At 33.1% G+C, this 24,025-nt stretch overlaps 2 protein-coding genes and 1 long non-coding RNA gene across 3 annotated transcripts; all 3 read left to right on the forward strand.

Moving 5' to 3' along the window:
• The first annotated feature begins 12,826 nt into the window (after window positions 1-12,826).
• LOC110735855 lies at window positions 12,827-13,932 on the forward strand. The gene is made up of 2 exons (XM_021916036.1): window positions 12,827-13,003; window positions 13,159-13,932. Exons 1-2 carry the CDS (start codon window positions 12,827-12,829, stop codon window positions 13,930-13,932), a joined length of 951 nt encoding a protein of 316 aa, XP_021771728.1.
• Window positions 13,933-15,830: 1,898 nt separating this feature from the next.
• On the forward strand, window positions 15,831-16,099 carry LOC110735448. Its single transcript, XR_002514109.1, has 2 exons — window positions 15,831-15,937; window positions 16,036-16,099. It is a non-coding gene; the product is annotated as an uncharacterized LOC110735448 (long non-coding RNA).
• Window positions 16,100-18,296: 2,197 nt separating this feature from the next.
• LOC110735446 (28 kDa ribonucleoprotein, chloroplastic-like) lies at window positions 18,297-23,706 on the forward strand. The gene is made up of 3 exons (XM_021915638.1): window positions 18,297-18,935; window positions 22,659-22,705; window positions 22,801-23,706. Exons 1-3 carry the CDS (start codon window positions 18,651-18,653, stop codon window positions 23,435-23,437), a joined length of 969 nt encoding a protein of 322 aa, XP_021771330.1. The 5' UTR covers window positions 18,297-18,650; the 3' UTR covers window positions 23,438-23,706.
• Window positions 23,707-24,025: the final 319 nt, after the last annotated feature.

The raw sequence follows: 24,025 nt of genomic DNA on the forward strand, positions 1-24,025 counted from the left end.
AAGTTACCATTGCCCCCTTTTATCTCCCAAGTGAATTTAATCTTTTTAACTGGTTGATTTGCTGTTGGATCTGATTTTTAGATGTAAATATCTTCTGGGTTGTCTTAATTCTGTCGGTTTTTTTTTTTGTTATGTTTCTGGGTTAGCTTTATGATTGATTGAATTACTAAAAATTATCTAACTTCTGGTTGTTGCTTGCGGTGATTATGCATTTGTTAAGGAGTGGGTATATATATAATTGCAATTAGTTGATGATACAATTAATTGTGGTGGTTTTTTCTTTTTGGAAAGATTTTGGATTTGGGTTTCAATCAGTTTATACAAAATACTCCGCATATGAACTTAATCATATAAAAGTGAAAAGTCAAGTTATTATGACCACATTTTGAACTTAATCATGAACTTTAAGTAGTGATGAAGTTAAATTCGTGCAGTCATGTACAAGTGTTTTGATTGTTTAAATTTGATTTGAATTTGATTAAACATATGCATTTTTAATATTTCCAAGGAAGCTACTTGTATATGGGCATAATACTATTGTAGGGCCAATGCAACTTAGGTGCTTGATTTGTTTGTGTGTTAAATTATTGACTAGTACAGACTACTTTTTATACTCCTTGTGCAGAAAGAGGGAAAGCTAGGTGTGTGTTAAAGTAGAGTTACTGAGTTAAGGTGTGCTGAATGGTAGGTTATTTGTTATTAGTAAATGGGATGATACCAGTACATCAAATTTGATATTAAAAAATCCAGATAATTGAATTTAGAGTGAAAATTTAATGGAGAGTTTGGAACAAAAGGGCTTCTAATGTATTCAACTTTATGCTAAATTGCTTGAGACTAGTAAATTACTTTATGAAAGAATTGTCCCTTTATGATGGCCTTTCAAAAGCAACAAGGTATGGTTGAGATATGTTAATTATAGCTTGAGGTCACATCTCATCCCTTTTATTAACTGATTGAACTATGTTAGGGGATTCAAGCTAAGGTCTGTGTTGCTGAAATCTGCTTGTGAAGCATCAATATATTTTTTTTATGGAGTCGCTGTGTGTCATTTGGTATAGACTGATATTTGAAGACCAAATTTGTAATAACAATGTAAGAAAAAAAATAAAGCTTGAGTCTTTTTTTATTAACTCTGGCAACAAGGAATAACTTGACAACTTGAAGCAATCAGTCTCAATGATGGGTAACTTTCGATTAACAATCTCTTTTACAAAATTCTTCATAATGCAAACATAATGACTACTACTGCCTTAATTCCTATATATACTCAAGCTTACAAGTTTACAAATAAACCTAACATTAACGGATTTTGTCACTATTTATTGAAGAATCAGCTCTGCAACTCCAATTTCACCTTGCTCAGCTCCCTCCTTGAGTGAAGAATTAATTACATTTGTCCTGTTGTGCTTTATTGCCCTGTTGGCCCTGCTGAGTGCTGTTTGTGCTTTCCCTCTTGGGCCTTCCCTTTATATGATTACTGTTGGTTTAAGCCTGTGACTGTGGTCTGGATATTGGGTCTTTTACATCATTTTTCTCTCATTACCGAAACTACGTTAGTTTTTCAATGAATTCTTAATTGATTCTCAACTGAAATTGGAATTTGATATTCATGTTTTTTATCCCTTTTTTTTACGTTGGTCAATATACATATAGATATTGTTTGGTTGTATTGTTCTTACTCTTTACTTGTACAAGCTTGCTTTATGAGTGCTTATATATATATGATTTTTTTTCTTCTGTATAATTGGATTCTTTTTCAAAATTAATTAGCTCCAAGTATGACAAAGAAAAAATCCACTAAGCTTGGAGCTATAAGAGGTTCAGGTGATGAGCATCAAACTCATGAACCAAGAATGGCAGAATATGAGAGGCTGAGAATGGAAACGATTAAAAAAAATTTGACAAGAATGGAAGAATTAGGTTTGAAGGAACAGGCTAAGTTACTAATGGCGCGAGTTCAAAATAATAGAGGCAATCAAAGTAAGAATAAAAAGAAAAAGGTTTCGGGAGACGATGAGCTTTATAGGCCTAACCAAGATATGGAGCATGAGCTTGATTCAACCGATGAAGAGTTTCCCGTTCCACAGTCTAACACTAAAGAAAAGTCCAATTCTACTCGATGGAAGGTAGTTGTTTCTATGCTATACATTTATCAATAAGCATGTCTCTTATCTTTACATATGTAAATTCTGTATGCATCAAAATGTGTTGTGCTGCTACATATTATGGGTTTAAATTAAGAATGGAACTCTATTATCTCATGCAAGTATGCAACTAGGCATAATGATTGATGTTTGAATGTTTTGCTTTGCTATCAACTCTAAACATGTATTGGTAGCAAATTTGTCAGTTCTCTACAGATTTAAAAAGTAGTAAGAACCTTATTTCCAATTCTTTCGCTATGACTATGCTAACAGTACATAGGATGCTGCTATACCCTAGCTGCCCTGACCTCTAGCTCTCTTTGTTGATGTCTTGGTGTATTGCTACAGCTTTATAATGTTGTTGTTGCCTATTGCTTTGCGGTTGTTGAAACATTAATTCTACTACCCTAATGCTGAGTTCTCTGCAGCAATGACATCAAACATTTAAACTACAAATAAAGAATTGATGACTGGGGTTAGTTAGTGGCAAGGCTGCATGCATCTTACCTCCTGAGGCGCTATATATGACCCTCTCAACAATGGGACCAACAGTAGAAATGAGGTTAAAAAATGCAAACTAAAAACTTCTAATCTATTTTTAACAATAAACTTTTAAGTTTGAGATGTCGTCCACAAACTATTACCATTTCACCATAACTTCCTCTTAGCGTAGTCAGTCAGTCGCATCTCAGTATCTCACATGGCAAGTGCATTCATCTTAAAGTTTGTTCATATAGTTAGCTTTTACATACTTGCACAATGAAAATACTCCTTGAGAAATGTAAACTCAAAATATTAGTTATATACAGTTTATCTCCATAATGTGTATAAATTCTGTTATCTTTCTACTTCATGAATTTCAATAGTCTTACATTATCCTCATGTTCAGATATAAAACAGGTCTCAACGGACATGCCTTAAAAACCAATAGATACTACTTACTAGGCACAGATTGTCTAAACACCTCGAAGTGCCGGACATGCCTTAAAAACCAATAGATACTACTTACTAGGCACAGATTGTCTAAACACCTCGAAGTGCTATTTATATAGTTCTGATTCCTCAGCATGCAGTCAGAGATGCAAGATTTTTCTTTCTGACTGAAAAGTGAGAATATGAATAGACAGCAGTCAAAACCCTTATCCAAGCAGATTCTTTTGTACCCACGTTACAATAACCTGGAAATTGGAATATTCTTTTGCACTTCTATCATTTCCTTACACCTATAGTGCATAAGTACATTCAAGTAGAGGCCAGGGGATATGAAAAGGAGGAATTAAAGCAAGATTGAAAAGACTTGGGTGAATGTTAGGACAATTATATCTCATTAAAAGAAGAGGGGAACTTATCAAACGTGGATACAGGGTTGAATTATTCTTTCATAAGATATTGTTTACATAAAGACCATCTTAGGATGGGTTTAGACACCATTACATGTGAGTATACTCTTACCTACTCCATTACATGCGAGTATATAGTCAATTACAGTAACTTTGGCTGCAATAAGGTACCTATTCCATTACATGTTTTGCATACATCGAGGTTTAATTTCACTTTCACTGATGGTATGTTTCGGGATGTTGGGTGTCCAGTTACAGCTTACATTCCAAATTAGACTGAAAGGCATAACCGACTCCTGACACAATGCTGAATAGTGTTTACCTATATTCCTGAACATGAGGTTATTTAGTCATATCCTTGCTAGTCTTAGGGTCAACTGTTAAGCTGCTACAACATACAATCTTGCATAACACATTTACATTGTATCCCGTTGCTTGCCATTTGTTTTTGCTACGAAAGAGAATTTAACTAGAGATATGAAGTGTGAAACTTTTTTTTTTGCAAGACATTGTTGTTTTTTGTATAATGTTTATATATATATATATATATATATATATATATATATATATATATATATATATATATATATATAGTAGAGTATTGTATATCTTTCTTTTCCTTGTTTGGTCACATTTGCAGATTTGCAAAATGAAGGCTCTGACTCGAAAAGCAGTAACAACAGCTTTGACTTTTAAGAAACGGCGGAAGACAGTTGATTTGGCTTCTTCACGTGGTGGCTTATCTACCCCTAATCATACATATTAGCAACAATACTTAACCAGAAGAGAACTTGATGAAACACTAGGATCAGAAGTCGAACACTTAAATCGAAATCAGAATGATAAAGAAAATGGCATGCTCTCTTTTGTTTTTGTATTTTAAAATGTTTACCTGTATGCACGATCAATCATTATTATTTTTTTTTTACTTTGGAATTTCTTTGCTCATGTTAGGTGAAAAGGATAAGCCTAGAAGAGGACCCACTATGTGCTACAACGTTCATGGACGCAGTGAAGAAGAACGCTTGGAAATTACCTTGAATGAGCATGGACAACCTGTTGGTCCAGATGACAAAACATTTAATGAGTTCACTAGTTTCTTAGGAACAATATCCCAAAAAGAAAATATCCTACCATTGACTGTCAAGAATTGGCCCATACTAAGGAACGAGAAGAAAGAAGAACTCTGGTATTATGTCTTGGTGAGCTTATTAAACAAATATGATAGACATGTTTTATAATTGCTTACATTGTGTTATTTTGTCCCTCCTACCATCTCTTGGTGAGTTACTCTTTTCTCTAAAGCTTAGTCGAATTCTAGAGCTTTAATTTTAGTTCACTGTATAATATGTTAGAGTGTCATGTTAAACTTGATTTATTGGTATATCTTATTGTAAAAAATAAATTAATAAATAAACCCCCTAACTATCATTATTGCTACTGATCTACTACGGTTGGCAGGGGCAGCTGCAGGCCTACTGCGGCTAATGCGTCTGCCTGGCTGCTTGTTGCGTCTGCTAGCTACTACTGCTTGTATTGTGACTAAATAATCATTGAATGTACTAATTAATTAATGCTAGAATTGTGCAACTGCATGGATGCAATAAATTGTTTATAATTCTGTGTTCTAAGTGGCAGAATAGGTTTCAGTGAGCCGTTTTCTTATGTTCTTGATTTGTGATTAATATTAAGTGGCAATGAGTTGTTTTGCAATGCTAATTTGATCACTTTTATGTAGTTCCTTTTAATTTTATTGTTTTTGGAAAATGTATAGAAGTTCTTATACCCTACGATTTACCATAATGTACTTAGTACGACAGTTGAGGTTGGAGTCCTTTTTTGTAATTAGTCCTTATACCCTACAATTGTTAATATGTTACTATCATAGAGCTAGTCTATTTAGTGGTACAAAGGTGAGATGTAGGGTGTGCAACACTTGTTTTCCTTTATATGTTGTTGAACTTTGGTATAACTTACTTTTTTTGAATTGTGTAGAGACATTATATTGTCCCAATTGAGGCCAAAAAGTGGGTTTTGCAAACCATTGGCGCTGCTTGGAGACGATACAAATGTTATTTGAAAAGAGTACACTTTCAAAAATATAACAATGATCAAAAAAGGATGATGGAACGACCAAAACGAGTGCCAAAAACAATGTTCAAGGATTTGTTAAAGATTTGGAATGATGACAAATATGAGGTATTTACATCTATATAAGTCTCTTATATTCCCCTCTCCTTATAACGAATGCATATTTCTTGTCTTGAGAAAAAAGTTATTTATTATTTCACCATCTTAATCTATCAGGAACGATGTATGAAAAATAAAGCAAATCGGTTAGTTGGAAAGGAAAAGAATATTATGCATACTTCAGGCCCAAAGAGTTTTGCTAGGGTTCGATATAAGTGGGTGAGTTTGTTTGTTTTCTTTTCTCCCACTCTTATTATTGGTTATATTTCATTGTTAAAATGATTGACACTCATCACTCTTGTATAGAAAAAGGATAATAAAACAACACAAAATCCTACTTTAGCTCAAATGTTCATTGCAACACGCAAGGAAAAGCTAACAAAGCGAAAGCTCGGTGACTTAAGGGACAAATTGATTGTAAAATTCATTCCCATTTCATGTAGTTAAATTTTTTGCATTTATTTTTGTCAATACTAATTTTCTTTCTTTCTCTTTTTAACAATCTAGGATGAACTTCAAGATTCAGAGAAGGATGTTGATAGTGTTATTTCAACTTTGATTGGTTCTAATAACAAGAAAAAGTCTCCATTAAATTTATATGGAAGGGGTGTTTCATCAACTCAATTAAAACAGAAGGCTTTGATGAATGAAGTTGAAGAGAAGCATGCTCGGGAGGTTGAAACTCTACAAAAAGATTATGAGGACAAAAGGCTACAAGATAGAAGGGATATAGCAAATGGTCTTAACTCCCTCATTTCTCAACTTCAACAACAAAATCCTGAAATGTCTTTTGATCTAAGCATGTTTGGCCCTTTATTTCTTGATAATCAATGTGAGAAGGATGGTTATACGGCAAAAAAGTTCCTACTTCATTCTTCGGCTTCTACATCCGAGGTACGACCCTAGTTTCACCCTTTGTCAGTCTATTCTGATTCCCTGGATATTATTGTGGAGAGAAGGCAAGAGAAAAAGTATAGACTATAGAAACTTATTTATTTATTGGTTGTCATTGTTCCATCTCTTTTTCTAATTAAAAATATATACAACCCCTTAATGTCTATTGAACCCTCAATCTACTTTCTTATAAACAACTTCAACTACCACTAGTGAGTAAGAGATCCTCAGATGTAATGTAAAAGAGAATTGCAAATAGCTGAACAAGCACTTACAGGTTTTCTGTTGAAGATAAAAGTAAAGGAACTCCCTTATTTTTCAAATATACCAATATTTATTTTCCAGAATCCTTTGACTATTATATGAACTCTAAGGTTGAATAACCAAACTTTCAAGCCTTAGAGAGCATAATCATTAAAGTAGATGAGAAAAAGCTGAATGAATTTTCACCCTATTCTTTACCTCAAAAACATTATCCAGAGGGCATAAAAAAGGTTGCCTTGTCATGGTACCCTCCAGGATACCAGGATGACCAAATCAAAGCCTATCCAACCTGCACCATATTGGAGGCATGACCTATAAATCACAACAAGTAAATAAGATATCAGCATATACCTTCACAAGGCAATCCGAAATCCTGCTTTTCCAATTTCAAATGATGCCTCATAAATGCATACAGGAGGATTTACAAATTCTTATATTCAACATTTTCAGATCTTTTCTTTTGATTTTTATATTATGCAAAGTAGAGCTAGATAGTGACTAAGGTCTTTATTATTTTTCTCTGTTTTTTTTGTGCATTTGAGAGATATAACTAAGTTGGGAAATTCTCCTCGACAGCTAAAGACACATTAGAAGTCATCTTCCTTTCACAAAAAATTCATTGAATTTCGAATATCCTAACATTACTATTTATTGCTAGGTCTGGTATCTTATATGTTTGTTTGTAGAGCTTTTTTAGTGTTGCACGTTAATTTAAAGAATGCTTTAGTTTTATCAAACATTAATATATGCCTTATTTAGCTAGCCTTGTAACTTTATGGTAATAGTAGTATGAAATTGTTGTTATCATCATGTTATTAGCCTTGTTATTATCATCATGTTATTAGTTATGTATTTACATTAGGACATTCGAAATACAAAGCATTTTAATTCCCCGACTTTTCTTAAAAAATTTTTGCAGGGAGTGAATAGTATGGAGGATGAACAAGATGAAGATGAAGGCAGCGTGTAAGAAGAAGAAGAAGAAGAAGAATGTGACGTCATTGTTCAATTTTGAATTTGCTTTAACATTTTTATTGTTATTTCTTGTTTGGATTTAATTTTTTCTTATATGTATTAGCTAGACTAATATTATAGCCTATAACATACTATAAAACAATAGGTTATTGAGATGAATTTGGTGTTGAAAACATGTTGATACTGCTTTTGTTTTTTTTTATTAATTAATTATGTAAATTAGGGATCTCGAGTCAAATGCTTATTACATGTTTTAATGATCAACATTTTTCTTATATAACAAATTCACAAGAATACTACATATTTCACTATTTTAATATTATATAGCAATGTATTACAATTGGAAAGAAAAAAATAGCCAATTTATTCTAGTTATTTAATTTTATATAACAACTTTCAAAGTGTTGTCTTTAAAATATTTGGCAACACTTATGTATTATTGCTAGCAAATACAACAAGTGAAAAGGTTGTTGCATATTATGACATAAGGTGACAATTTTGAATTGTCTTTTAAGATGGCAACAATTTTTATTTGTTGTCTTTGTTAAACTGTTGCCTTAGGTATTATTTTACCTTGACTTTTAAAATTGTTGCCTTTGAACTAAAAAGTGTTGCCTTATGAATAGACAACGGGGGCATAAATTACGCCTCATATGTGTTGCCTTAGGTACAAGGCAACACTTTTTTAATATTAGGCAATGGTTTTCCACTGTTACCTTAGCTTCATTTTGTTGTAGTGATTGTTTAATAATTTTGTATGTATGATTATCTAATTGAATTATTATTGATCCATATTTTTCAGTCTAATTAGGATATGTCGAATAATTCACTTAATTCAAACAGGTCCAAGACAACAAAACAACCCGATCTTCGACAATTCATGTTTAAAAGAATGAGATCCCAAGGGAATGAACCTCCTTCATTTAGCTCCCCCCAAACACAATAGAACAATGTGGAAATAGATGGTTCAAGTACTAGTAATGTGCCATCGAATGAAGAAGAGTTGGTATATGATGTTGAACTTCTTCCTCATGATCCCGGGAAAAGAATGAACATAATGGATTATCCCCCAAACCAAAGAAATGCGGTGAGAAGAGCTTAAATTCTAAAAAAACCTTGCTAACCAAAAACTTATAACTTCCCTCAAAGAAAAGTATTTGGTTTGCGCCGTTTTTGTGTGAGTTGGTTTAACAAGTGGGATTGGCTTGAATATAGTGTTGAGAAAGATGCCGCATTTTGTATTGTATGTTATTTGTTCAAGGGTGAAGTTGAAAGTAATATGGTGGTGCTGCATTTGTTGATTGAGGGTTTAGGAAATGGAATAAACCCAAACGATTTGAGAGGCATGTTGGTGGGATTAAGAGTGCTCATAATCTTTCCTATGAGAAGTATGTGAATTTAAGAGATTGGAAAAAAAAAATCAATTGTGAATGTGTTAGAAAAAGCAAGTAATGTGATTAAAAGTGAATATTATATTCGTTTGAATGCATCTTTAACTTGATTGAGGTTTCTTTTGGGACAAGGCTTGGAATTTTTTGGGAATGGTGAAAGTGATGAGTCTCATAATAGAGGTAATTTCATTGAGCTTTTGAAATGGCTAGGAGAAAAAGTTAAGGAAGTAGGTGAACATACTCTTGAAAATGCACCCGGTAATTGTCAAATGACTTCTCCTCCGATTCAATTAGTCATTATTATTTGTTGTGTAAAAGAAATAACTAAGTGAATATTGAAGAACTTAGTGATGATTACTTTGCTAGATTGGCCGATGAATCAAGTGATGTGTCTTAAAAAGAGCAATTAGCTCTTGTTTTGCGCTTTGTTGATAAAGGTAGTGGAAAGATAATGGAGAGATTTTTAGGCATTGTGCATGTTGGTGATACCATGTAACACCCCAATAATTCTCCCTTTAAACTTGTAAATACCTTTAATAAAATGCAAGATAATTACTGACGTGCTACCGCCACGTGTTCAAACGTTAAGGCTAATTTAGAATTTAACAGCGGAAAAACTAACTCAATAATAAATAAGTTTCAAAACTAATGATCAAAAATTAAGTCTTACAAGTTGGAACCATTAAGACCCTTATTCAAAACCCAATTAATAAAGTAGCAAATAGACCAACCGGAGTTTAGGAAAGTATAATGTTTATGCGAGAAATAAAAACACTAATAGAGACCAACTCTCCACTCAATTTCCTATCACTTGATGCAAGTCCCTCTACGCAAATACCTGTGATTAATCTGCTCCCCAATATTACAAGTGTAAAAGTTGGATCATAACAGGGTCATTGAAAGGCGAAGGCCATGACCAAGGAAAGACATACAAAAGCACTTAATCAGCAACGCTGAGTACATACAAGCTACGAAGTACAACAAAGAATTCCTAACATGCTACTAATTATAAATAAACACACAACAATTTAATTATTAACTTAAACACATGACTCAACTGTTAACATTACTAAGACTTCTCTAATTAGCATTAATTATTTCTTGTCATTTCTTTTTTAATTTTTTCATTGGATTAAGCAATAGACAAGGTTGTCTCCCCATGCTCTAATTCGGAACATCAATAAAAGAAAAACCACATGCCTCCTTTCGAAAACATCAATAAACAACCAATGGCAGACGGGCGCGACTCCGCGGCCATAGCTAGTATGAGATCTCATCTAACTCCTTATAATTTTAAAAAGTATTTAAAAACAAGAGACTCGTAGATCAGACGGCCACTAGAAAAGTGCATGGCTAATACCTCGTGTACCCCAACCCCTGTTTGTCATTACTTTAGATGTGCACAAATCCAGAGTTTTATTGCTCATCCATCTTGCACTGTACGTGATTTACATGTTTAAACTTGATGATGTCCCAAATACAAAACAATACAACCAATCAAACATTAATCATTCAAGCAATTCAAATTTCCAATTAAATTCTTGAATTATAAGTGACAAACAACATTTAGTGTTGAACCCCTTTAAACTACCTCGGTGTATAAACACCTTAAGTGCATAAAGCACCTCAAATCCTCAACCTTGTCTTATAGACTTCAATTCTTCCTTTACTCATTCCATTTCAATAATAATGAACGAGTAATAAAGTAATTCATTCCACATATTCATGTACCTTTGCCTCTTAGCTCATCTTGCAAGTTAATGCATAAATAATACTTACAAGATAAATCAATACGCATTTCTCATACATGAATCAATACCAATCATCACATTAATCACCAATCAAACTTACTACCATAAAATTTCAACCAATCCACAAGTTTCCTAACAGATTCTTAATTTTCCAAGTCTTTAAACATGCTTCTAAAGTCAAGTTTTTTTGTATCCTTGTACATACCTTGAGTAAACGAGTTGGTTGGCCACTTTAGGAACTAGAAATCACCCTCTACGAAATCCTCTCCTAAACCAAACAACAATAATTCAATCAATACCCAAGCAATACCAAACTACTTTAAAACCCCTTAAACCATTGAAATAATGCCTTTAAATTATTCACAATAGTCAAAGTTAATAATTTAATAGTTCAACTATAAGTTTATATGTTAAAATCATGAAACTATAGCTTATAACATGAACTTCCAGCAACTTTAAAGTAAGGAATATAATCTGAAATTTTAGTTTAAGATTATAAAACAACCTCATAGACATCTCTACTTGAAAATCATTATGTAGTAGGTTAGTATGTCAAAAACCTAAAATTCCATCGTAAACCATGATTTAAAACCTTTAAAACCAAGACTAAAAATCTGAAAATTTAATTTAATAATAGAATGTATGAATACAACAATCTAAAATTGAAATATATAATTAGAATTCAATTAGTTTCATAAAAACTTAATCAAACCTTCAAATTTCACAACTTAAACCCTAAATTAAACATAATTCAAATCTGAAAATTAATTTATAATCAAGATAATTGAATTTAAACATAATTTACACATAATATAATTAGATAAATTAATCAACACGTTATAAACCCTAAAATCATGAAAAATCAAGATTTATACCCTTAATTCTTAATTAAACCAAATCTGAAATTTTATTCCATAAATCAAACATAGTATAATTCATAATTTGTAGTCTTTTGTAATTCATATACATAATCAAACCATAATAATAACAATTAGAAACAAAAATTTATCAAAGGTTGAAACTTAAATCAATTTAACAAAACAAAAGAGAAATAAAGAAAGGAGAGAGAGAAGAGGGCAAACTAGTGGTTGTGGGTGAGCTGTGGTGGTTGCCAGAGCTGCAGGTGGGCACCGGTGGTGGCCTGTCATCGGTGGCAGTAGCATAGCAACGAAGAGATTATTTTTTTTTTTAATGCTTGTGAAACATTGAAGCAGCAAGGGAAAAAAAAGGAGGGAACTACGTGAATGAGGGGGGAGGAATTTAAGGGTTTTTGGGGTTTTTAAAAGTGTATGTGGGCTTGGTTTCCAACTTAAGTGGGAGTAGCAATTGTAGATTGGGCTTTAATGGGAGTTTAAGCTTTTTTTATTCAAAATTGGGCTATAAACATTATAGACAACGTAAGTTGGTGCATAGGGAGGGAAATTTAAATTAAAGTAGTGCGTATTAATTGTAATAAAGTTTAATTAAGTTTTTACATAAAATAATTTATTTAATAAAAATGAAATAAAATATTAGTTTGAATAATAAAGAAATATATTATAATTTACTCTAAAAATATGGGGGATTATATACTACCGGTTTATCTCTTAAAGATGCAATTATGTCTCCACTTGTTGGAACATTCATTGAGTTCATCTATGATAAGAGGACAAGGATATGATGGGGCTAGTAATACGAAAGGTCAAATAAATGGCCTTAAGACTTTGATTATGAATGATACTCCAAGAGCCTACTACATACATGTTTTGCTCATCAATTTCACTAACACCAGTTGTCAATTTGTCATTACTAAAAGGAATGATAGTTGTGGTTAGCTTTTTGAAATACTTGCAAACTTGTTGAATGTTGTTGCAGTTTCTTGCAAGAGAAGATAAATGACAATTTGTAATAGTCAAGCTCAAGAAGTTGCTCAAGCATTGGAAGTGGGGGAAATTTTGAGTGGATCGGGTTTGAATCAAGAGCTTAGTTTAAAGAGGCCCGGAGATACTCATTGGGGATCTCATTACAAGTGTCTTGTCAATGTCATCCGCTTGATTTCTACAATTGTTAAGGTACTTGTTCACATTGGGAAACATGGTGCATCGGAAGATAAGTTTAAAACTCAAATTGGTTTAGGACAATTAGAATAATTTGATTTTATTTTTGTGGCTTACTTGATGTTGACTATTTTTAGTTACACTAATGATTTGTGTATTGCTTTGCAAAGAAAGGAGCAAGATATTGTAAATGCCATGGAATTAGTTACTTTCACAAAAAGTGTGTTGCAAAAAATGAGGGAACAAGGGTGGGAGACTCTCTCTTAAATAAGGTTACTTTATTTTGCACTAAACATGGCATTGATGTTCTCACTATGGATGCTCTTTATGTTCCTCAAGGAAGATCACGACGCTTTGTCGAAAAAGCAACAAATCTACATCATTTTCGAGTTGAAATATTTTTGGGGGCAATTGATTTGCATCTTCAAGAACTTGATAATCGGTTCAATGAGAAAAGCATGGAGTTACTTACTTGTATAGCTTGCTTAAGTCCTAAAGATAACTTCTCATCTTTTGACAAAGAAAAGGTACTCAAACTTGCCTCCTTTTGTTTCGAAGAATTTTCAAGTTTTGATTTGATGACACTTGAAGGTCAACTTGATATGTTCATGGAAAATATGCACAAAGATGAAAGATTTCAAAATTTGCGTGATCTTAACTCTCTTTCCATGATGCTTATTAATACCAAGAAGGATAAGACATATCCTCCTGTATATTTGCTTTTCAAATTGATGTTGATTCTTCCCGTTGCTACGACAAGTGTTGAAAGAGTATTCTCCGCAATGACATATGTCAAAATTAAGTTGAGAAATAGCATGGATGATCAATTTATGAGTGATTATTGTTTGGTCACTTTTATTGAGAAGGAGGTGTTCCTACAATTTCCCAACGAAGAAATAATTGATCGTTTTCAAAATATGAAGACTCGAAGGATGCAATTGTAATTTAATATTAAACTCTACGTATTTTTTTCATATTTCTTTTGAATTGTAGGACTAATTATATATTGTGGATTCTTTAGTTGTAAAATTTTAACTATAAAACTATCTTTGTGTTTTTTTTTTTTTAAATATTTTTGTCAAATGATGCAATGATTAGTTGTCGTCCCCCCGATTATATATTTCTGGCTCCGCCATTGATTAATATTGTTTCACTTTTTCATCCTTTGTTTAAAACTGCATGCATGCTCTCATATAAGAGCTCACCTGCATCAATGTTTAGGCGTTTAGCATGTCATACTATTTCTGTGCTATTTTGTACTCCCTCTGTTTTTTTTTAAGTGCCCACTTCCTAAAAATGACCTTTTTCTTATAAGTGTCGTCCCATTACCAAAAGTGGAATTGATATTTGTCTTAATTCGAGTTCGGGATCAAAAGTTATGATAAAAACAAAAACCACAAACAAAGTGAAAAATAAACGCCTAAAATTTTCTAAACTCCATGGGGAGAAACGCCTAGAATTTTAGTTTCTCCCTAAGAATTTCGAAAATTCTAGGTGTTTTCTCCTAGGATTTTTGAAAAAACTAGGCGCTTGGCCTCCACCAAAAAAAAAAGGACTTAAACTTCGGGCCTCGGTTGGTGATGGTTGGTGGTGGTTTGTTAGGATGAGAGAATGTTAAAATATTGATGAGTTAGAGGGAAGAAAAACGTGGTTTATATGTGAGGGTATGTTCGTCCATTCATGTTTTAATGCGGACGTTACCCGTAAAATGAGGGTGTCATTTAGCTTTCCATTTTTTTCTAATATATATATATTTATTTGTTTGTTTATTATTTTCTTTTATCGTGTTTTTTTAAATTTTTTTTTTTTATTGCTGCACTTTATTCTCGTTGTCTAAGATAAGGGGTTTGCAGCATTTGGTCTAAATCGCACCAAATTGCAAACCAAACTATATTTTAGAGGTTTGGTTAGATTTACAGTTTCAAAATTACGGTCTAGTTTGAAAAAAAACTTCAAATCGCAATTTACGCTCTGAATTGATTTTAAAAAATTTGAAACCAAGCAAAACAACAAGAAAAAAATTGGTTTTTGCATAAAATGTAGTTTCCAGTTTCGTTTCTAATTTATAAAAAAGTAAATAAAAATTAGTAAAAGTAAATGAAATCATCAGACAGTAAGTAAATGAAATTGCCTTAAAAGTTAGACAAACTAGGAATCAATTGAAAAAGTTGGGGAATTACAAAAATGTCATTAATGAGCACGGGAAATACCTTATCCGTTCGATTGTAATGATCTAAGGGCCTAGATTAGTTCCTAGTTCTCATTTTAGCGTTAGATTCTCACATAATATATATATATATATATATATATATATATATATATAATATATATATATATATATATATATACATACATATATATACATATATATATATATATATATATACATACATATATATATATACATATACATATACATATATATATACATATACATACATATATATACATATATATATATATACATATACATATATATATGAGAATTGATAGAATGAGAAATGAGAAAATGAGAAAGCTAATAATATCCTAACATATGTCATTGTCAATATGAGAAAGTTAAGAATAAAAAAAAGAGGAAATTTAAATTTTAAACCAAGATGATGTGTCAAGGAATTAGTGGTTTTCTCATTTTCTCATTCTAGCAAATCCCATATATATATATATATATATATATATATATATAGAAATTGGATCATGTGAGAACACATCCCTTATGTGAGAACTCTAATCTATATAAGAACAAATCTAGACCATTGATCAAATTAAATCTAATTATCCAAAAAAAACATAGTAATGGCATTTCCGTAATTTCGGGAATTACACCTCCTTCTCTCTTTGCTATTCTTGTTGGCTTTCACATTCAACATCTCTTTCTCTCTCTAACCTTTTTGCTGCTATCTCTCTCCTCAAATCAGTGTTTTTGGGGAAATTTTATACCAACTTGAAGTAAGCTTATCAATATTATGATCTAATTTGTTTTCAAAATTCGATTATTTACGTAATTTGCTGAAATTCGATACAAACTTATATTATTCATGAATTAGGTTTTCGCAATTTTTTTTGCTTCGCCAATTGCAAATGGATTCGGTTGAACAAGTTAATGACGAACGAAGAAGATAAGTATCAATTGTACATAGTTGATAATCGATTTTTGATTGAGGTTAAGCTAAGGATTACTGATTTTTATGTCTTAACTTAATGACTTTGGTTTAAGCTGTGTTTTTCAATTTTACTTAGCAATATTTGAGTTTCAATTGAGTAATGAATATGCATTAGTTAGTCCTTTTTTGTTTTATTTAATATGGTTTAAGCCGCTTGGTTTTGTTAATTTTGAACTTAAAATTTCGTTATTGAATTTTGGTTTCGTTTTCTAGTCATTAATTTAGTTTGATCAATTTTTTTTATTAAACAAGTTAATTTAGTGTAACTCATGGATTTAAGGTTGGGATAATTTTGCTAGTAATCATCGTAGGTTTTTCATTTTTTGAGTTACTTCTTAGCTTATGTAATTTACTTTTGATTTATATTATTTATTTTTAGTTGATGGTGGTGGTAGAGTTTGGTATGGTTTGGTGGTGTTGATTATAGTGGCTGCGTGGGGGAGCTGATGTTCTTGAGATGTTGTTCAGTAAAAGCAGCAAGGATATTGTGAGATGTTGTTGTAGCCTGAGGTGTTTTGTGAATGGTGTTATGTGATTAATTAGCAGGGAGCAGGGGTGTAGGTGCCATGTGCCACTAGATGTTGCATGGGTGAGGGAACTAGGCAGGTGGTTGCAGAGTGTTTATGTTCAACTATTTTCCTGAGTTATGTGCTTAATCTTCCCAGAATTTATGATCTAATTGGTTGTATTTTTTGTGTGTTTGTGTCTGTCATTGGGCATTCTAGTCGAGGTGTGTGTAGTGTTTGTGTCTGTTTGGGAGAGTTGTGTTGGGTGTCCAGTTTAAGTGACAACATCTGGCAAACCACCTCCTTCAATCATAATCTTCATCCAAGTTACTGCCTCATCTAAGTTTCCTCTACTACAATGAGCATAGATAAATGTAGTATATATACAAGCACCTGGCTTATAACCTGTAGTGTGCATCTTCTCTAAAACTTGCTCATTTTAAGTTTTGTAGCTCATTTATGAAATATCAAGTTTTTGATTTTGTATAGCATATCTAATGAAATGTATGTTCTGTTTGGAGTTGCAGTCATTTGTTAAATTAGCACTAAGTATTTGCTCATTTGACAAATGAGCAACTAACTATTTGCTCATTTGCTAAATGAGCAAAAAAGTGATTGCTCATTTCCCAAATAATCAAAGAAATGTTTGCTTATTTTCCAAATGAGTAACTAATTATTTGCTCATTTGACAAATGAGCAAACTAATGTTTGCTCATTTGACAAATGAGCAAACTAATGTTTGCTCATTTCACAAATGAGCAAAGAAATGTTTGCTGATTTAATGAATGATTAAACAAACTATTTGCTCATTTGACAAATAAGCATCTAAGTTTTTGCTTATTTGTTAAATTAGCAACTAAGTATTTGCTTATTTGATAATTGAGCAAATATATTGATTGCTTATTTGCCAATTGTTCATTTGATAATTTATTAGCCTATGCTTCTCTATCATAACATACTCCTTAGGGTCAATTTATAGTTTGTACAAGGTTATTCCTTAGGGTCAGTTTATGCTATTAGGAGAAGTCAATCTTGCTAATTCTAATGGCATGTGCTTTAGCTGAGGACACCCACTAACATCAAGGCTACCCAAATTGATAAGTTTTCTAATATTTTGTATGAGCAGGACATCTGTTGAGACAGATTTTGCTACTAATGTTAGTGGTGACCAAGATGCAGCAAGGGCACAGTTAGGAGTTGTTGGTGATGACCAAGATGCAGCAGGGGCAACACATTTAGGAGTTGTTGGTGGTGACCAAGATGCAGCAGGGGCAGCACAGTTGGGAGTTGTTGGTGGTTCTACACATCCACAACATAAGGGAAAGAAGTTCAAGACAGTTGCTTCAAAGGACAAAGGAAAAAAGGTTTTAAAGGAAACATTAAAGAAAGAAAAACTAAGTATTTGTTAAAGTAGCAACTAAGTATTTGCTCATTTGTCAAATGAGTAACTAACTATTTGCTCATTTGCTAAATGAATAAAAAATTGATTTCTTATTTCCCAAATGATCAAAGAAATGTTTGCTTATTTTACAAATGAGTAACTAATTATCTGCTCATTTGACAAATGAGCAAACTAATGTTTGCTCATTTCACAAATGAGAAAAGAAATGATTGTTGATTTAATGAATGATTAAGGAAATGTTTGCTCATTTGAAAAATGAACAACTAACTATTTGTTCATTTGACAAATGAGCAACTAACTATTTGCTCATTTCTATTATGACCTTTCAACTATTGCTTTGTTCTAATTGTCTAACTTTTCCTTATGATTACCTTTTCTTAAAATGAGTAAACAAATATTGCTCATTTTAGCTGATTGATGCAAAAGAGCAAAACAATGTTGCTCATTACATATTTTGCTCATTTCGTAATTGAGAAAAATATTTCTAATCATTTCATAGATGAGCAATATATTTGCTCATTTCATAGATTGAATATAGAAAAATAATTTAAAACATATATTTTGAGCAAATACTCTTTGTTATTTATCAAATGTCCTTAGTACTTGTATATTTGCCCTGGTCTCCATTTTCTGGCCAACTACCATCACTATGGTTGGGAGGCCAACATATGTATATAGATGTTTTGGTTTATTTGTTTGACAGTCAAGGAAATGAGGATGATTGTAAGAAAGTTTATGTTGGAGGGATGCCATATAGTTCGACCGAGGACGATATGTGGAGTTTCTTTGATCATTGTGGTACTATAACTGATATTGATTGTATGAAATTTCCTGAGACTGGAAAATTCAGGGGTATTGCTTTTATCAGCTTTAAGGTACCTATATTTTATCACCGAGATTATTTATATTGTTTTGAATTTTTGAGCATTTATACTTTACTTCGTATTCATGAAGATCAAATATCAGTGCTTGACATATTGCTTTCAATCATTACAAATCTATCTTAGTGACATTGTTTGGGCTGGGGGAGAAGAATTGACCCTTGATAAGAATGATGTTACTGAATTCCATGAGATGTTAGGATAAAGCATGTAGAAATTGTTATTTGTGAGAACTGTTTTTCATTTGAATGCCTGAGTAAATGATAGCTCTTAAATTCCAGAAGGAACCTGATAGTCCTTAATTTTCAAAGCTTTGTTCGAGTGGCCCTCTTGTCCTCTTTAATGAAGACAATCTTGGTCAATTTGTAGTAATTAGTACAATAGTACAATCTGGTTGGATCTAGAATAAATAAAAATGGACTCTTCAGCCTATAAAAGAAGCTGCCAAACTCTCATTACCTTGTGGCAACATTTTTTATTTTGTTGTTGTACTAGTTATGTAGCAATCTTCTATATTGAACTAAAGTTAAGTGTTAACAATCCTAAAGCTTAACGTCTAGGCTTTTTGGCGAGGATGCTTTTCTCAACTACTTCCTCCGTTCTTTTTTACTTGACCCGCTTTGACTTTTACACTAATAACCACCCTTCCTTTGACCGTGTTTTGTGAATTATATGTATGGAAAAACTTATTCATTCATGTGGGATCTTGCTAGAATCGTCTCAATAAATACAATCACATATATAACTTTTTATCATTTTTACTTATTAAATATTAAAGCTATTGATGGTTTAAGTTGTACATCATCGGCAAGCGTGATAAAAGAAACACATCAAGTAAAAAAAATACGGAGGAAGTACGTTATAGTATAGGCCTCTTATAATTTAATCACAAATCTTCGAGAAATTTGATGGAAGGTATCCTATTTTGGGCATGTTTTTAGTTCTTACAAGGTTCCAAAAAACCTTTATTGATTTTTTATTTGTTTAATAGTTGTAAGTTGTTGAAACGATGTCATCGAATATTGACATATGTAACACATATTATATCATGTGCATGTATGCTATGTAGAAGACCTTGTTGGAGTAACTATTTCTCAGTTTCACCACTCAATTAGAGTGATGAGGAATATAGGAATCAAAGAATAGAAATATGCCTACATTTAGGAAGATATGAAAGTCAATATTTTTTTTTTAATTTTTTTATTATTATTATTATTTTTTGTTTTATTTCAATAAAGTATCCTGAATTTCAGGATTTTATGTTTAAATTTAGAAGTAGAGTTAAAATCAAACATGCCAATTTGCATATATACCTATGATTTATCTTCGCGCATGATCGTAATTCCCTGTCATAATAAAATAGCATATTCGTAATTACCCGTTTGTAACGGACTAAAACTCGTGCAAATTTGAATCTAAATTGAAATTATGAGAATATCTAGGCTCTTGTATCTTCCAAATTGCAAAGTTTTGCAAGCTTGTGAGTCTCAAAAACATCCATCTAAACAATTATAGTGCCATCTTTCTTATCAAAGTCATAACAATGACATGTCCCTCTAATTTTTTCCATATATCTAAATCATTACACGTTGGCTAACTCCAATGGTAGCTTGACACAAGTCATATACGAAGTTGTTGTTTTGAAGCCTTGTGAACTTTATCACCCACTTTTTGACTACCTTGTTCAATGACAGGATTGTCATAATGTCCTACACATATCTCTCTTAAGTTCTACCTTCTATTCTTCCATGCGTTCATAAAAATCAGATATCTAGTCTCTAAATTATACGCTTTTATGAAATATTGTTGAGTTATAGATAGTTGCTAACTATGCTATTTTCATGTAATGTGAACCATTGATCGTCACCAATTAGTGATGTAAATTATGATTTTTTCACTTTTCTAAAGTCTTTGTGCATGTTTTTATGCCTTTACTCTCCATTTTCTCCTTCCCTCCTCTGATTCCTCCTCAGTCTTCCTCTGATGTCTCTTCTTTCCTTTCTTTGAATTTTATCAAATATTCTATAGGAGCCCTTTTCATTTTGCTGCTTCTGAATTTTAACAATCATAATTAATCCATCTTTTGGTGAAATATTAGACATTGTAAATAGGTTGACCTGAACAACACACTCTATTAGAGTGGTGGGGGGGGACCGGGGGAAGGGATAGGGGGAGATAAAGACGAGAAGAGAAATGGTGTGAGAAAGAGAGATAGAGGGGGGGGGGAAGGGATGGGGGAGATAGAGAAGAGAAGAAGAAAAGTGAGAGAAAGAGAGAGAGAACCGGGGGGGGGGAAGGTATAGGGGAGATAGAGAAAAGATCGGGAGGGGGATTAAGAAAGCGAGAAAAGATGTGGGAGAGAAACAGAGAAAAGAACGGCAAGATTGGGAGGGGTATTCTGTAGACTAGTAGAGAGAAGGGATAGGGGGGGGACCGGGGGAAGGGATAGGGGGAGATAAAGACGAGAAGAGGAATGGTGTGAGAAAGAGAGATAGAGGGGGAGGGGGAAAGGGATGGGGGAGATAGAGAAGAGAAGAAGAAAAGTGAGAGAAAGAGAGAGAGAACCGGGGGGGGGGGGGAAGGTATGGGGGAGATAGAGAAAAGATCGGGAGGGGGATTAAGAAAGCGAGAAAAGATGTGGGAGAGAAATAGAGAAAAGAACGGCAAGATTGGGAGGGGTATTCTGTAGACTAGTAGAGAGAAGAGATTATACTAGAACTGAAAAAGAAGGAAATCATGGAACGAAATTGTGCAGCAACCTGCAGTCATCGGCCTAGGGCTTACTTACTTTCACCTAGTGCTTTGCAAACAAAATCTTGGTTAATCAAAATTATGAGTACATATGTATGATCCAAAGCTTTCATATGTGATGTCATCCTTTCCTGTCATTAAATATTTGTACCACAAGATTGCTGACCTTTACCCCCTTTCTCCCTGGTAGTAGTAATCTCTTTTCTTAGGTGGCTGTGACTGAAATACTTCTGGAGGATTTGCATTTTTATCAAGTTTATGTTAGTTCTTGTTTGTATCAATCAAAGCAACGAACCTTTGTGATCCTCTGGCTTCAAGATATGCAGGCATAGAATTCCTGATATATTTAACATAACCATTGTGCCAGTGATCTTTTTTTGTCATGTTTACTATATCAAACTATCTATTACTTGTAGAGCTCCTTCTATTTGGCAAGTCAATATCACTTGAGCATTTGGACAATGCCATCTTATAGGGGGTTGGAGAGACTTGGAAGTTGTAGCAGCTCGGTTATTTTAAGGCTTTGGTGGTACTGGCTAGATTACTGGATGATCAAATAATTTAAATATATAAACATGCTTGTTTAATTTCCTTGGTTTTGAGTCTTTTGACAATAAATCGTCTCTTCCTTCTACTTAGTCAATTTATTGTGATATTTTTAAACCCATTACGTAAATGCATTCAACTACAAATCATTACAAGATTGTCCTGTAGCAGTATTATATATTGATGATATCTTTTTAGATGAGGTGATTCGTGTTGGCTAGTGGCAGGGTTAGTAGCCAGAGCCACCAGCACCACCCTGCAGAATGTGACCTCAATAATCAAACTGGAGAAATTCCTTCCCCCTCCCTTTTGAAATTATATATCCTGTTAGGTTTGCAAATGATAATATTACCTCCATCCCACCTTATTATTAAAATGCTTTCTTTTCCTAATTTTATAATGTTGTCATGCTTTTTGCAGACAGAAGAGGCTGCTAAAAAAGCCCTGGCACTAGATGGATCTGACATGTACGTGTTTTCCAATATGCACCTGTCTATTGATTACTTTTCTTACTTAAGTTTCACATCATTCATATACTTGTGTCAATCTGCTTTTATCTCAGGGATGGCTTTTACCTGAAAATTCAACCCTACAAGGCAACTCGTACCACTAAATCATCAGCCTTTATCCCACCAGTCATAGAGGGCTACAACAGGATATATGCTGGAAACTTGTCATGGGATATCACAGAAGAAGACTTACGAAAGTTCTTATCTGATTGTAATATAACGTCCATCCGATTTGGGGAGGATAAAGAGACTGGGGAATTCAAAGGATACGCACATGTGGACTTCTCTGACAGTGGCTCTCTTACAAAGGCATTGAAACTAGATCAGCATGTAGTATGTGGACGGCCTGTGAAGATAAGTCGTGCAGTCCCTGTGAGAGGAGCTATAAGACATCCGGGGTCTGCCTCAGCACCATCAACTATGAAACCTCAACAGAATATTATTGGAGTTATGCCGCCAGCTGTAAAACCTGGAGAGAATCATAGTGTTGTTATGCCAGCAGCTGTAAAACCTGAAGAGAGTTATAATGAAGTTGTGCCACCAGTAGTACAACCACCAGAGAATAATACCGGGGTTAGCTCTGGGAAGCTTAAGAGGAGGACTTGCTATGAATGTGGTGAACGCGGTCACATTTCTTCTGCCTGTCCAAAGAAACAAGCTACTGAACAAACTGCTCCAAATGCTAGTTAATCTATTATCATAGAATTGTGACCATCTCCAGCCACTTGCCGTGGAGAATTTTTTTGACGCACCAGTAGTTGATTACCAGCATATTGACACTTTTATATGGTCCATATTTATAAAAGGAATATTTCTTTCTTGCCCCTCATAGAGTTGAGCTACACAGTATTTGCTAGTTTTACGAATTCGTTATTTGTACCTCTTTCTCCCCTTCTGTAGGAGCAACTTCTACAACTTTGCACTTTCCAAATGGAAAAGTTAGATAAAATTTTGTTTTCTGAGAAAGATAATATGAAATTTCACAATCTCAGGCTTTCTGTCTTCCAAAGCTTGTATGCAACACATTAGTCAGTTAAAAAAAATGGTGAAGTTCTCTTATGCCATTTGAGGAGGCAACTGTGAAGCTCTTTGCATCCAAATACATGTGTTGTACGAAAGATTCGTTGTGGATCATATGACTTTCCGATAATAACTTGTGTTCTATCAAGGGTAATTGGAGGTTATTTGAAAATCGAGTACAAGAAATGAATTATATGATGATGAGTTGAGCTAAGTTCAAGCTTAAGATAACTTTTTTTGTTTCAAGTTAAAAGTAAA

The sequence above is a fragment of the Chenopodium quinoa genome, unplaced genomic scaffold (genome assembly GCF_001683475.1).
Source record: "Chenopodium quinoa cultivar QQ74 unplaced genomic scaffold, ASM168347v1, whole genome shotgun sequence".
Classification (NCBI taxonomy): Eukaryota; Viridiplantae; Streptophyta; class Magnoliopsida; order Caryophyllales; family Amaranthaceae; genus Chenopodium; species Chenopodium quinoa.